Source organism: Empidonax traillii, unplaced genomic scaffold (assembly GCF_003031625.1).
Source record: "Empidonax traillii isolate 1590-97213 ecotype Southwest subspecies unplaced genomic scaffold, ASM303162v1 scaffold118:size1038473, whole genome shotgun sequence".
Classification (NCBI taxonomy): Eukaryota; Metazoa; Chordata; class Aves; order Passeriformes; family Tyrannidae; genus Empidonax; species Empidonax traillii.
This window is the reverse complement of record NW_020955311.1, coordinates 460,688-473,296: the sequence shown is the minus strand read 5'-3', so window position 1 is coordinate 473,296 and position 12,609 is coordinate 460,688. Positions and strand designations below refer to the sequence as shown.

General features: G+C 40.9%; 1 protein-coding gene across 7 annotated transcripts in view; it reads left to right on the top strand.

Annotated features, from left to right (window-relative positions):
- The window catches only part of PATJ (PATJ, crumbs cell polarity complex component), a 145,460-nt gene that overhangs the window by 79,781 nt on the left and 53,070 nt on the right, over nt 1-12,609 (top strand). For all 7 annotated transcript variants that reach the window (XM_027883092.1, XM_027883096.1, XM_027883091.1 and 4 more), the window contains exon 28: nt 7,222-7,418. In XM_027883092.1, the coding sequence (XP_027738893.1) occupies nt 7,222-7,418 (197 nt within the window). The remainder of the gene's footprint in view (nt 1-7,221; nt 7,419-12,609) is intronic.

Sequence of the window (12,609 nt, the reverse complement as noted above, 5' to 3'; positions counted from 1 at the left end):
CTGTTCACACATCCAAGCTTCCCAGAGAGCTGTGTTAGGCAAATCTCAGCAGAGTAGGAGCAAGACTGCTCTCAGGGGATAACTGTGATAACTGAACCTTATCTCCAGGCTGCTCTGTGCCATCACCACCACACAGAAAGGGAAGCTCTGGAGACTGCAATGTGTTGGCCTTAAATGACTTAAACTGCATGGTACCACAAATATACTGCAATAATTTACGGTTGAGTATTTTTATGGGATTTTTCTCTTAAAAATGGGGTCTGCGGCAGCTTTTGAGCCTATCCCACATTTTAAAATTTTAATTGCTTCAAAATCCCTTGAGTTGAGCCTTTTGTCCATCTCAGACATAATCATCATGTGATACATTTTTACACATAACTATTTGTATACTTGTAGAGGATTTTATCATAAGAAAAAACGTCTTTGTTGCTATTTGATTATATTTAATCAACTAGTGGCAGTCTGATGCTCCAGCAGTGTGTCTCCTATCTAGAGGAAACAACCAGTTTGCCAGTCCTTTCCTCTAAAGCCTGTAAGACTGTGGGATCATCAGCTGACTCTTGAGCTCAGCTACACTGATTGCAAGATCACAGCACCCAGAGGAGGTCACTTCTGAGGAAACCCAAGTGCTTCCATGGGGGTTAATGCGTCATTTGAAAGGCAAATGAGTGGAAGTATTGTGTGAGGGGAGGGCAGATTCTCTTATAATCAGAAATTATTAACATCAGGATGCTCTACTTACCACACTTTCACTAAATCTCCTTTTAAAAGATCTCAGATAAACATTGGTATGAATAGACTCATCGTAGCCACCTCATCTAATTAAAAAAGAAAAACATGCAGTGTGTGTTCATCAGGGGACTCAAATGTTGTGTCATAAAACTGCAGCTTTAGAATGAAGCTGCATAAGGAAATATGGGCCTGAATGTGGAAAAAATGGTTGGCAAGAAGTCCACTAGTTCAAAATGTTGGTGTTAGGTGGATGCAAGCATTGGAGATATTCCCTGATTTTATGGACTGCAGTTCCCCTGGTTTTCAGCCACTTTGTGCTGTTGTCTTTGATGGTTCCTTGATTATAGGAAGAAATAATTAATGATAACTGTTTCTAAATGCCACCTGCTCACAGGAACAAACTGAAATGGCACTTGAAATGGATTGTGGAGACTCTCATTATACCCTTCTTCCTGGATTAGCGCACAAGTACCGCCAGAAATTTTTACCTTCCGCTGTAGAAAGTGATGTGAGGGACAAGTGGGATTTAAGGAGAGCATTGGAAGAGAAGGAAAGTTTTCTTGTGTGAGCTGAGAAGCTGCTGCAAGTGTTTGCATGGCGTGAGAGTAGCAAAATGGAATGGGAGCCTGAGCTGGAGGGAGCAGTGAGGAGAGAGGACACTCGGAGATGCCAAATAATAGCCCAAAACAAGAAGAAAAGAGGGAGTCTTCAAGTTAGGGTAAGGATATTGTCCCTGAAGAATTTAATGCCTGCTTGTTTTTCCATTTGAGGTTGGATGAGTTTTGTTTGTGAGGGTGCATAAGCCCACACCTCAGCTGTTCATCTGGAGAAGGTTTTTCCATGTGGCACCTGCTCTTTCCCTCATGGAATTAATGTTAGAGTATTTGACTGACAGTATTTTTTGAAAGAAGGAGCCATGGAGGTCTGTTTTTAAAAGGGAACATTAATTTAAGTATGCCAAAGGATATGCTAGGGTTTATTTTCCTCTGCAGATCTCTTTAGTTTTGGTAAGTGCGTGGCGTACACAGAGCAAAATGGTGTGGCTGTCAGAGGGAGATTGTAGGGGGTGCTGTGTTTCTGGATTAGAAGGGAAATCCGTAGCTGCCCCATCCCACTGCAGGGATGCTCCCTGTCCCCAGATTTGGAGATAACAGCACTTGCAAAGATATGACAGATTCTGTCCTCTCCTCTCAACACCTGAGGTGGGGAGGGGGGGACTGGGTAGACCATGATCTCTGGCTCTTCCATTTAGATTTGCCGGTTTTTAATACAGCTGCCCTATTTTTCTCATGCTTGCTGGTCACCAAGAGAACAATTGGAATGATTTTGTGAAATTTAAGAAAGCATTACAGAAATTCTATCTATTTTTCAGTTTAAAGCTTTGAAAAGAGACCAGTGCACTGCTTTTGAGATAAGGTTTGAAGAACTGTCTGCCTTCTTGGAGCTGAACAGAGGGCTAGTGGGAAGATTAAAACAATAAGCTTATTATATTATTAGTAGTGGGAGAATTCTAAACCCCATTTGTTCAATTATGGTCCCTTCAATATGCTTATTTAGGTTCTTGTAAATTGTAATCAGTAAATTAGACGTGCTGCCCTCACAGCTCCAGGGTTAGCTTTCAAGGGACTTCCTACATTTTTTTTTTTTTAATGTTTATAGTGAAATCAGGAAGGGAATTAGTTGCTTGATATGCAAGGTTGGCTCTGTGTAGTGGATGCTGCCTGCATTCTGATGTCTGCCATTACTAAGTGAAGAACAGTGGTTGTGATGCTGCAGCACTGCTGTCTGAGCAGGGAAGTCTCGGAAAAGGCCAGGACTGTAACCATGTTATGTGCTATGTAATAAAAAATGGGAGCTAAACACATTAGAACGAACACAGGCTGATAAATGAGATCATTGTAAAGTCTCCAAAAGCCAGCATATGTTGCTAATAGTTATCTGACATGACACAAGAGGGATGTAAAATCGTCAGTATCACCTTCTATATACAAATACCAGCTCTGTCTCTCTCTGTAGTGGTTTTTTTTCCCCCTTTCTTTTCTCTGTATTTTGCCTTGACAGTTTTAATACTGAGCATTTGGTACTAAACCAAATCACCTAGCTGAGTCATCCAGAGATTTTTCAATCCTCCTTTTACCTTTCTGGATGGACTCTCATTTGCATCACACAGAGACACCATTTTCCAAAGCAACACCTCTTCCCTTTCAGCTCATTTAACTGGATATTTCAGCAGGTTTGGGAAACAGGCTTCTCAGCCCTTTGCAAATGCTTTATATCTCTCTGTAATTTAAAGAGCCTTTTGCCTTCCTGAGAAGTGGTGTCTGGTTTTGCTGTGCAGATAAATTGTGTGTTTGTTGCAATACTAGATCATGCAAACTCCAATATCCTGACCATATTGTCCCCATTTATTTCTTTTATCTCTCTGTTTAATATAATAGGAATAGTGGCTGAGGCAGGGAAACATATGCGGCAACATAATAGTATATTGTTTGAGAGCAGTTGTCTTCCATTTCTAGGGTTTCTCTTTGAAATGTAATTGTCTGCTAATATAACTGGGAGATATTATTGCAGGAGTGATCACTAAAGTGTTTACTTGTGCTTTTAGTTCACGTTACAGCTGTGTAATATTTTTAAAAGAACCTGGATGCAATATTAGCTAGTTAAATATCCTTGGTGAGATATGTTTGTAGAAGTTGTGATAGGCATATTGTCACCGAATGTGGTGCCAAAACAAGAATCAGGAATCGCAGTGTCCCATGTGTAATGCAGCAACAACAGAATTACAATTGCCTTGTGTAAAGTATCTGGTAATGAAGGCAGATAATGGAATTCTTTGCAAAAGCAGATGCTAACTGGCTCCCCAATGCTAGGCAGGCAACTGAAAAGTGATACCAGCTGGAAGGGAGAAAAAACAGCTGAAAAAGGCATTAGAAAGAAGATGCCTTAGATGCACATTTTTTTAAGCAGTAAATACTTGTTTAAAATAATCTTATGAGGTTCTTATTAAGAGGCAGACTGAGACTACCATGACAATGTTGTAGGAAGTCAGCTGGATGCCCAAAGGATATTTTGTGTGCAGATCGGATGAGTGAAGCAACACCACTGGGAATAGCGGAGTTATCATTTACAGAGCGAGGCTGGTGAGGACAGCCCTTCCAAGGGTTTAATTGCAGGAGGTGGGATTGGGAAGAGCCAGAACCTTCTATTGGCCAGGGAGGACGCAGCATGTGCCGAGGGAGGCTTGATTTAAAAAGCAGGTGTGTCTGTGCTTGTCCCTACGTGCAGAAGCATGTCCACACGAACGTGTCTCTTTTCCAGGAGTGCTGGAAATCAGTGCCCTCCTACCAGGCTGGAAATAGTGCTCAGCATGGAGCATCTTCGTGGTTTCTCCGTGACCTTCCACTATTTTACCATTTAGTCACCTCAGCTATTTCAAATAGTTGCTTTGGAAATGAATGTGATAATTTGGAATGAAGGGCCTAGTCCACACAGTCTTAAGCTCTGTCAGGGGAGGTTTAGGTTGGATATTAGGAAGAAATTCTTTACAAAGAGGGTAATCAGGCATTGGAATGGGCTGCCCTGGAAAATGGTGGATTCTCCGTCCCTGGAGGTTTTTAAGATGAGACTGGATGTGGCACTTAGTGCCATGGTCTAGTAACCACAGTGGTGTTGGATCAAGGTCTCAGAGGTCTTTTCCAACCCATCTGATTCTGTGATGCTATGATTCCTTCTGTGTGAGTAAGATTTTTTTCAAACAAATAAGGCAGCAGGGAAGACCCTAAAAAACCCAAGCCGTAACAACCCAGCCTCTTAATAATAAATAGAAGCAATTTGATGACCCCTGGAGTTGATTTCTCTTTTTTACCCAGATAAATTTTTCTTTACCCAAGGGATCTGTTCCCACAGGGGTGGATTATGACACAGCTGGAGCAGTGAGCTGGGAATCAGCTCACCAGCTTTCCAGTCCTGGCCCAATGCAGGCAGGCCAGAAACTTCAGTGGGACTCTGTCTCGTCCTAGGCAAATGCCCTAACTACTAATTTTTGGAGGACTTAAACTTACTTTTAGTTTCAGCCCAGCTCAGAACAGGAATCAATGCTAACATTTTCCCATATGAGAAAACTCATTTTGAGGAGGAAACACTGCAGAATTACAGACTTACTGGCAGCCTCAGAGGCACTATGTCTGCAGACAGAGGCTGGAGCAATGTGTGCTTGCAATGTCACAGGGCTGCTCCTGCTGGGGAATTTCAAGCAGTTTTACTGACAAGCAAGAAATGAGTTTTGAAGCAGTCTCTGAGGGTGTGCAGCTTCATATGTACTACATTTAAGTGTATGTGTTCCTTGCTTCTTCAGCTCTTTTCTGTGCATCTGACTATGAGTTGTTAAGAATATGCTTTAGACATGTTCCTTGCTCCTGGCAAGTGAAAGTGAGATGTGTTCCCCGTGTACAACGAGCAGTGGAAGGAATTGTGCAGCACAATGATCAGTCAACAGCATCCCTCCAGCACTGATTCTTTGCTTCATCGACAAAAATGCAATCAATAAGAAAACCCTTTTCTACCCATCACCTGTTCTGGGATATGCTGCAGCTGTAACGAGTTACTTGTCTAATTGTGGTGGGCAGCAAATGTCTTAGTGCTCTTCAGGTCTGGACTTGCTTCATGGGCAAAGTACATTAAACCTTGGTGATGTGAATAAACCATAAATAAATATGCCTGCATCTCCTGTAGTTCAGAAGCACCATTTTCAAGACCTTTCCTCTTGCTGGTTTTTGTTTCAGGACATATCCTGCATATGAAGAAGAAAGCTTCCAAATTCAAGTAGCATATCACACCTCTAATTATATTTTGACCCCATTAGTTAAGAAATATATTAAAGAATTCTGCAGCTACATGGATTACCATTTAATACAGTTATATGAATTTTTTGGCATATTATTGATAGTAAAAAAATGAGTTATCCATTTTTTTAAGATATTCTGATTTTGTGCAGACCTCTGGAGGGCTTTAACAGCTTTGCAGGGATAACATCTCATCCATAATATACACCCCTCAGCTTTTAGGCTCAGGCACGAGGGATTTTGAGTGGTAGAAAATGCCAGCCCAAAACCACAGCGACAGGAGAGCTGGTTCTTGTGTGTGTTGCTCTGAGTGCAGGTAATGCTCTTGGGTGCACCTGGGGTTGCAGATGGGAGGCTGCTCCCTTTGTCCCAGTGGTCTCTGCCAAGGCCCAAGGGCTGCTGCAGCTGGAACAATTACTCAAAAGGACTACTGGAGAGGAGAGCTTCTGGGAATGACCCAAGTTTGGCTAAATCACCCTGACAGCACAGGGGATGTGGAAGGAACGTCTCTACTGCATCATCTTTCTTTTCAGCAGTTTTTATTCACTTTTAGTTGCCTCCCTCTCACCTTCCCCAGCTCTTTTCCCTCTTTCTTGTTGTCATGGAAACATTCACTACAGTAGTTAAATCGTACTATTAAAATATGCTTCCCCAGGAGGATGGTAGTAGCTAATATTGATCTAGCTCCTGCTGCTGACTCAGGGATATGGTTGAACATAGAATATCCCTTATTTCTCCTTTTAATGCATAATGCAGCAGTTTCTTTCACCTTGGGCTCTGTACTAAAGGTGACATCCAGCCACAGTGATATCCTTTGACTTGCTTTTTTAAATGTGTGGCCCATCTGAAGCATTGGGTGCAGGTGGTGTTTTAAACTGGCTTTAAAATCTGTAAAGGAAAAGCAGGCAGAAAAAAAATCACACTCACCAGCAACAGTGATAGATGTTGGTAAAAAGACATTCAGATTAAACTGTCAGCATCCACAGCCGTGCAGTGTGCTCCAAATAACTTTGTTAATACATTGAACTCTGTCACAGGGATGGTTGAAATTTAGATGAAAGACAAATAACCACCTTAATATCAAGTGAGGCTGCATTTAAAAGCGTAATCACTCATCTACATTGTCACTGACATCTGCTCTGCGTAATCGCCCGCGCAGCAGCACCTTGTGTTAAGCAGAGCATGGTGAGCAGAGTCCTGAGTCACCAGAAAGAAGGAGAAGGTTTTACCTTGAGATGTGAGTCTGCAGTAATGTTGGAATCATTAAGTGATTCAGTTTCCCACAGTGGTTAATTAACCAGCTCGAACTTTATGAGAGTTTCCTGAATTTGATGGGGTTTGTACAGTAAAGGTGCCTCTGGAATTTCCTTGTTTATGCTCCTTACAGAAAATTTTTGGTTTAGAACCAGGCTGTTGTACAAATAATTAAAATAGTGTGGGTTTAATGTGAATATTTGCAGCTGATGCTGCATTTTGCTGTGTGAATGATACACACACAGCAAGCAAGTAGAGTGTGTGCTGAAAAGACCTTTGTTAAAAATGCTGTTTGCTGAGAAGTCGTAAATTTCTAGCATATTTGTATGTGTTCTTGAACATCTGTGTGCAAGTTATTTCATGTTCTAACGCATTTTATGTTTGACCTTCCTAGAAAAAATCAGGCAAAGATATGCAGATCTCCCAGGAGAGTTGCACATTATTGAGCTTGAGAAAGACAAAAATGGGCTGGGACTCAGCCTCGCTGGCAACAAGGACCGCTCCCGGATGAGCATCTTTGTAGTTGGGATCAATCCAGATGGACCCGCGGGACGAGACGGAAGGATGCACATTGGGGATGAGCTCCTAGAAGTAAGTGTTTCCTTTAGCTCCTAAGCAAGGCTCATGAGCAGAGAGGGAGAAGCATATGTGGAGCCATCATTTGAACCTTAAATAAAGCCTGCAAGTGGAATTAGGTGGCTGAGGGAAGGAGCTGTGCTGATTTATGCCAACTGAGAACTTGGCCTTTGGCAGGTAAATGTGTTTTCAGTGAAACAAAAATCATTGGCCTGTGAAAACTAATGTCTTGTCAGCGAAGTCTGTGCTCTCAGCATGTTCACAAGCTCTGCTTAGGGAGGGACTGTTGAAAGGCAGGAAGGGGACAGTAAATCCATCCTTGTAGTGCATATGTGGTTTTACAGGGAAATTCACACCTTACATTAAAAAAAAACAAAACCCCCTCAAACTTACCATATGTGTTTTTACAGATGACAGGGATATTCCCTATTCTGAAAATAAATTTCATGTTATAATCTGTTTAAAATACCTATTTTCTTTAGTTGTGTCTGGCAGAAGTTCACCCACAAGGCAAAAGAGCTCATTAGCAACTGGAGTATTTTGTCTTCACTTTTCCTTCAATCTCCTTCCTTCACCTTCAGACTGAAAGTGCAGCTTTCCTTCACTTCATCTGATTTTTTGGCTGTTGCAAAATGACACTTTGCTGTGGTACCTGCAGCGATTCCCCATGTCATGATTGCTTCAGTGGTTTAAAAAAATCATCCATCCCTGGGGATCTTCCCCTGAGAGAGAAGCTCTCACTGAAGAGCAGGGATATGCTGACCTGCAGTTCTCCATGGGTGGTGATGCTTTGATCTTTCAGCAGCTCTCTGTGCAATGAGAAAACCACCTATTTTTTCACTTTTCTTGACTTGAGAAAGAGCGGTTTGACTGCCTGGGGATACCTTGGGAGTACTCAGAATTGGCTAAGCATTTGTCATTGTCTAACAGTTCTGCAGTTAGGGTTTTTCAATACACATAATACAAGAAAGATGTTTTGATATAAAAACACCCCCATCTGAAATTTGTCATTTTCATTTTAAGTGTGAGAAATGGTATGAAGGGCTACACCATAATGGAGTAGGGTAGGAAAATTACTTTCTCCTTAAAATTTATGTTTTTCTATCCCTGACACTGAATTTTAGTGAAAAAAAGGTAACTTGTTGAGTTTGGGGTGTATACCAGTTGAAAGGACTCCCGGTACTGTTTTTCTCTGTGCGAACTGTGTTGAACTGGTAGTTCCTGGTAGAGGAGACGATCTAATGTTAAGTAGTGCCAGCAGTACTTGAAAGATGCACCATCTGTGATTAATCACATATACCTCAAGGCTTGGAATTTGCATGGATGCACCATGTTATAAGGAGCATTTTCCAAAGTGGTGGTGATGTTCTAATTCTTCTCCCTGTTAAGCTGGAGATAAAATGATTTTTTTTTGTCTTCACTGGAAGAAAAGTGAAGTTCTCCATCTCAAAAATGCCAAACTCCAAATAAAAATTTCAAAGAGACTTTAGTAACTACCTCTCTTGTTTACCTTTGCAATCAAATAAAGGTGTGTCACCGGTGGGCAGGAGAACAATTCCTGAGGTCATCTGGTCCAGCCCCCTTGTTCAAGCAGGGCCACATTAAACCAGTTGTCCAGGACTATATCCAGGTGACTTTCAATATCTGCAGTATTATTTCATGCTGCTTCCTTGCCAGGGATGCAGAGGTCAATGTGGTCAACTGGCTTTACTTGCAGTGTCTTTTACAACAAAGTATGTTAGAAGAGCATGAATTGCAAACTCAGGTGCTCAGAAGTGAGCAAATGACAGAACTCATGTTTGATTCTCATCTAACTGCATGTTTTAAGTATATTTGCATCTGCATCTTTGATTAAACATCAGTTTTCAGTGCTGGAACGGATCAACAAGAGAGGGATTTCATATCTTGGGAAGCCTCTGGCATCTCTGCACTGTTCCTGAGTGCCCCAGCGAATCCTGTTGGTTAGTCTTGCTCCATTGCTACTATGTGCAGACTACTCCCCGTGGGTTTTGATGGAGTTAAGGTTAATGGGGTGGAGTTAGAGATGGATAGATATTACCTGTTCACTTTTCTTTTGAACTGGAGTTTGATTGGATTCAACTGAAGGATGTGCCTCAGCACCTTATTCATAAAATCTTTTTTCACTGAATTAATGAAATATCATCTCACTTTCAGCTTGGGCAAACAGCAGTAATCTTCTGGGGGCATGATCCTGGCTTGTTTCCACAGCCTGTACATTGAGGGAAATGCAGGTCACGTAAAAAAATTGTATGTAATCATTATTTTTTAATCATCTTTGTCTTCTATGATGTATTTTGGATGGTATGTGGCTGGAGAAAACAGTTTTTTAAGGGAGAAGGTCCTTTCATCCTGCTGTCATACGTGGAAGAAAACTACTTAGGTCAGGATTTGGTCTCTGTGCAGAAGAACGTATTTTTTACAGGGCACAAGTTCTGCTTTTCGGTTCTTTTTCCAAGCAGAGGAACCATCTGTGGTGTCCCTGCCTTGCACTCTTGCTGTTTTAGTGCAGGTGTCTGCACTGCTTCGGGTCTTATTAGTCTGGGCTCAGTCCTGCTTGTGACTGTGCCCAGCATGGCCCGCAGTGTGTTCACCTGGAGCTGTCCCTGTGATTTGAGCCCTGCTGCTCCTGAGCTCTGCATGGCTCCGTCCTGTTGGGAGGTTTTATTCACACTGCAGAATCCACCCTACTATTATCATTATTATTATTATTATCGTCTCTCCATAAGAGAGTCAACTGTGCTCTATTAATAAACCAAGCTGTCGAGAGCCCAGTTATACTAAATTACTGATGTTGGGATATGCTGCCATCTCCCCATCCTTGATGAAGATGAGGCAGGAGGGGGAAGGAAACTGCTTGTTTACATGTGGAAGTTTCCCTGCTCATGGAAGGGGGTGTTGGAACAAGATCATCTATAAGGTCTCTTCCAACACAACCCATTCTGTGATTCTTTGTTTTGTTCGATGAGGCCACAGCACTTCTTGTAAGAGTCAAAGCTAGTCTTCAGAGTCAGGAGTTGCCGCAAAATTTGCCTGTTGTCCATTCTGGACTGTTGCCTGAGAGGCAATTATTAGTTTGTGTTTTTTTTATGTCATTTTTGTCATAGCTCAAAGCCAGAGACATTTTGTGCTAAATGCATTTTTATTGCTATTTTAAGATGCTTGGATAAATTGAAGTTATACTGTATAATATAATAGATACAGCAGTATATTGCCCAAGTAAATGACTTACCCAGCCAAATTCACAATGCCACTTCTGTTTCATAAAATGTGTTTTATTCTCAGTTTACTTGTTGTGGGATCCCTATAGAATCATAGAATAGAATCATAGAATGGTTTGGATTGGAAGGGACCTTAAAGCTCATCCAGTTCTACCTATCCCCTGCCCTGGGCAGGGACACCTTCCACTATCCCAGGTTGCTCCAAGCCCCCTCCAACCTGGCCTTGGACACTTCCAGGGATGAGACATCCACAGCTTCTCTGGGCAACCTGTGCCAATGTCCTTTTAGTTTTTTCAAAGGAGGCTACAAATACTTTGTATACAGTTAAGGTTAGTTTTAAGTGGTGATTCTGAAGCTACAAATAGGTAAGACTGTGGTGGAAAAGCTGTTGTGGAGGAGGGCACAGGTTTTCCGACGTCCTGTCTCTCTCTCCACACTCTGCAGGTGGGAAGCCACAGGGACCAGCTGCCAGCTCAGAGCAGGATGTTTTCTCTCCTTATGGAGTTTACGGTCTGTTGATCACTTTAGATGATGCACATGTTTGAACGTGTGCCCAGCAAGAAATTTGGTGAGGAAAGGGAAATTCACATTCTAATTATTTTTCTCTCCGGTGTTTTCCTCATGCTTTATTATTTGGGAGCTTGGTTATTTTATGGGGTTTCAGTATATAAAATTTGACTGATAAAAAAGTTTTGGAAACTTTTCCCATTCTTTCAGAGAGTTTGGTTGTATCTCAAAATGCTACAATTCCTGTGGTTAGAAGGAACCTCCTGCACGAGTACAAAGAAATAATTATTACAGAAAGCTATGCCAGTATTTTACTAGCTTTGGGGTATCATTTAACTTCATTTTCATAAAAATCAGATGATACTAATTTTATGGATTTCCATTACTGCCATGTAGTGAAAACACTGTGGGGTTTTGGTTTTTTTTTTTTTTTATCCATATCTAATGTTTCTCTTCTGCAAATTAAAGTTTGAGAAGCAAACAATCCTTTAAATTTTTTCCTCTGAATTTAAGAGCTCAGATTTCCGTGAGTCTGTACTTTCTGCTACCTGAGTGCATGAAACTGTAAACCCAAACTTTTGTAGGTGAAGGCAACAGTACATTTGGGATATGTGATTAAATCTGCCATAAAGCAATGTGTGATTATGTTAAAGATTGAACTTGTGTGCTGACCTGACCTCATACCTGTAGCATGATTTTGTCTTTCTCTGTGCTCTGCTGACTTTCCAAGGGGTTATGGCAAGAGACATTTAAAGAAGAGTTGAGGTTGATTTAGATCCGTTTATTTATTTTGCTTATCGAGGCTTTGTTTTTCTTTACTAATTTCTAATGAAAAAAGTAAAGCACAGATTTATAGGTTTTGACTCCCAAAGTGCTATTTGCTTAATCTGACGTGTTACTTTATTAAAATTGAAAGATTTAAAATGATGTTTCTTCTGCAATCCTAGATGTTCTCTTTTTTGTTTTATTTAAGTAGGCTTTTGTGCTTTGCTCATCACTGTGGTATCTACAGCATGAATTTATTTTGCAAAAGAAAGTGACCCTTTTAAAAAAAAAAAAAATTAATACTGGCTGTAATAACTATGTGGGACAGCCCATAGCCTTGTGGAGATATATTACTTTGATTATGCTTTCATTTTGGTGTAATTAAATAATTATAACTTACAGACCCAGCTCACAGCTAATTAAATTTTGGACTATTTGATACATGTAGTGAATAGGATTAATTTAGCCAGAGTAAAGACTATAAATTTTAATCTAAGAAGTCTGCTGTTTAGAAGAATTGATGGTAATTTAACTAAATCCAAACAGTTTGTAAAGCATACACTATTCCCAGTGAATAAATTATTCTTGAGCTTAGAGAAATTAAGTTAACAAACTCACTGAAAGTTTCAAGTTGAGCTTGAAGCCAGAATGCAGCTGAGCATTTATTTTTGCCACTGGATTTTTAAGTTTATCTT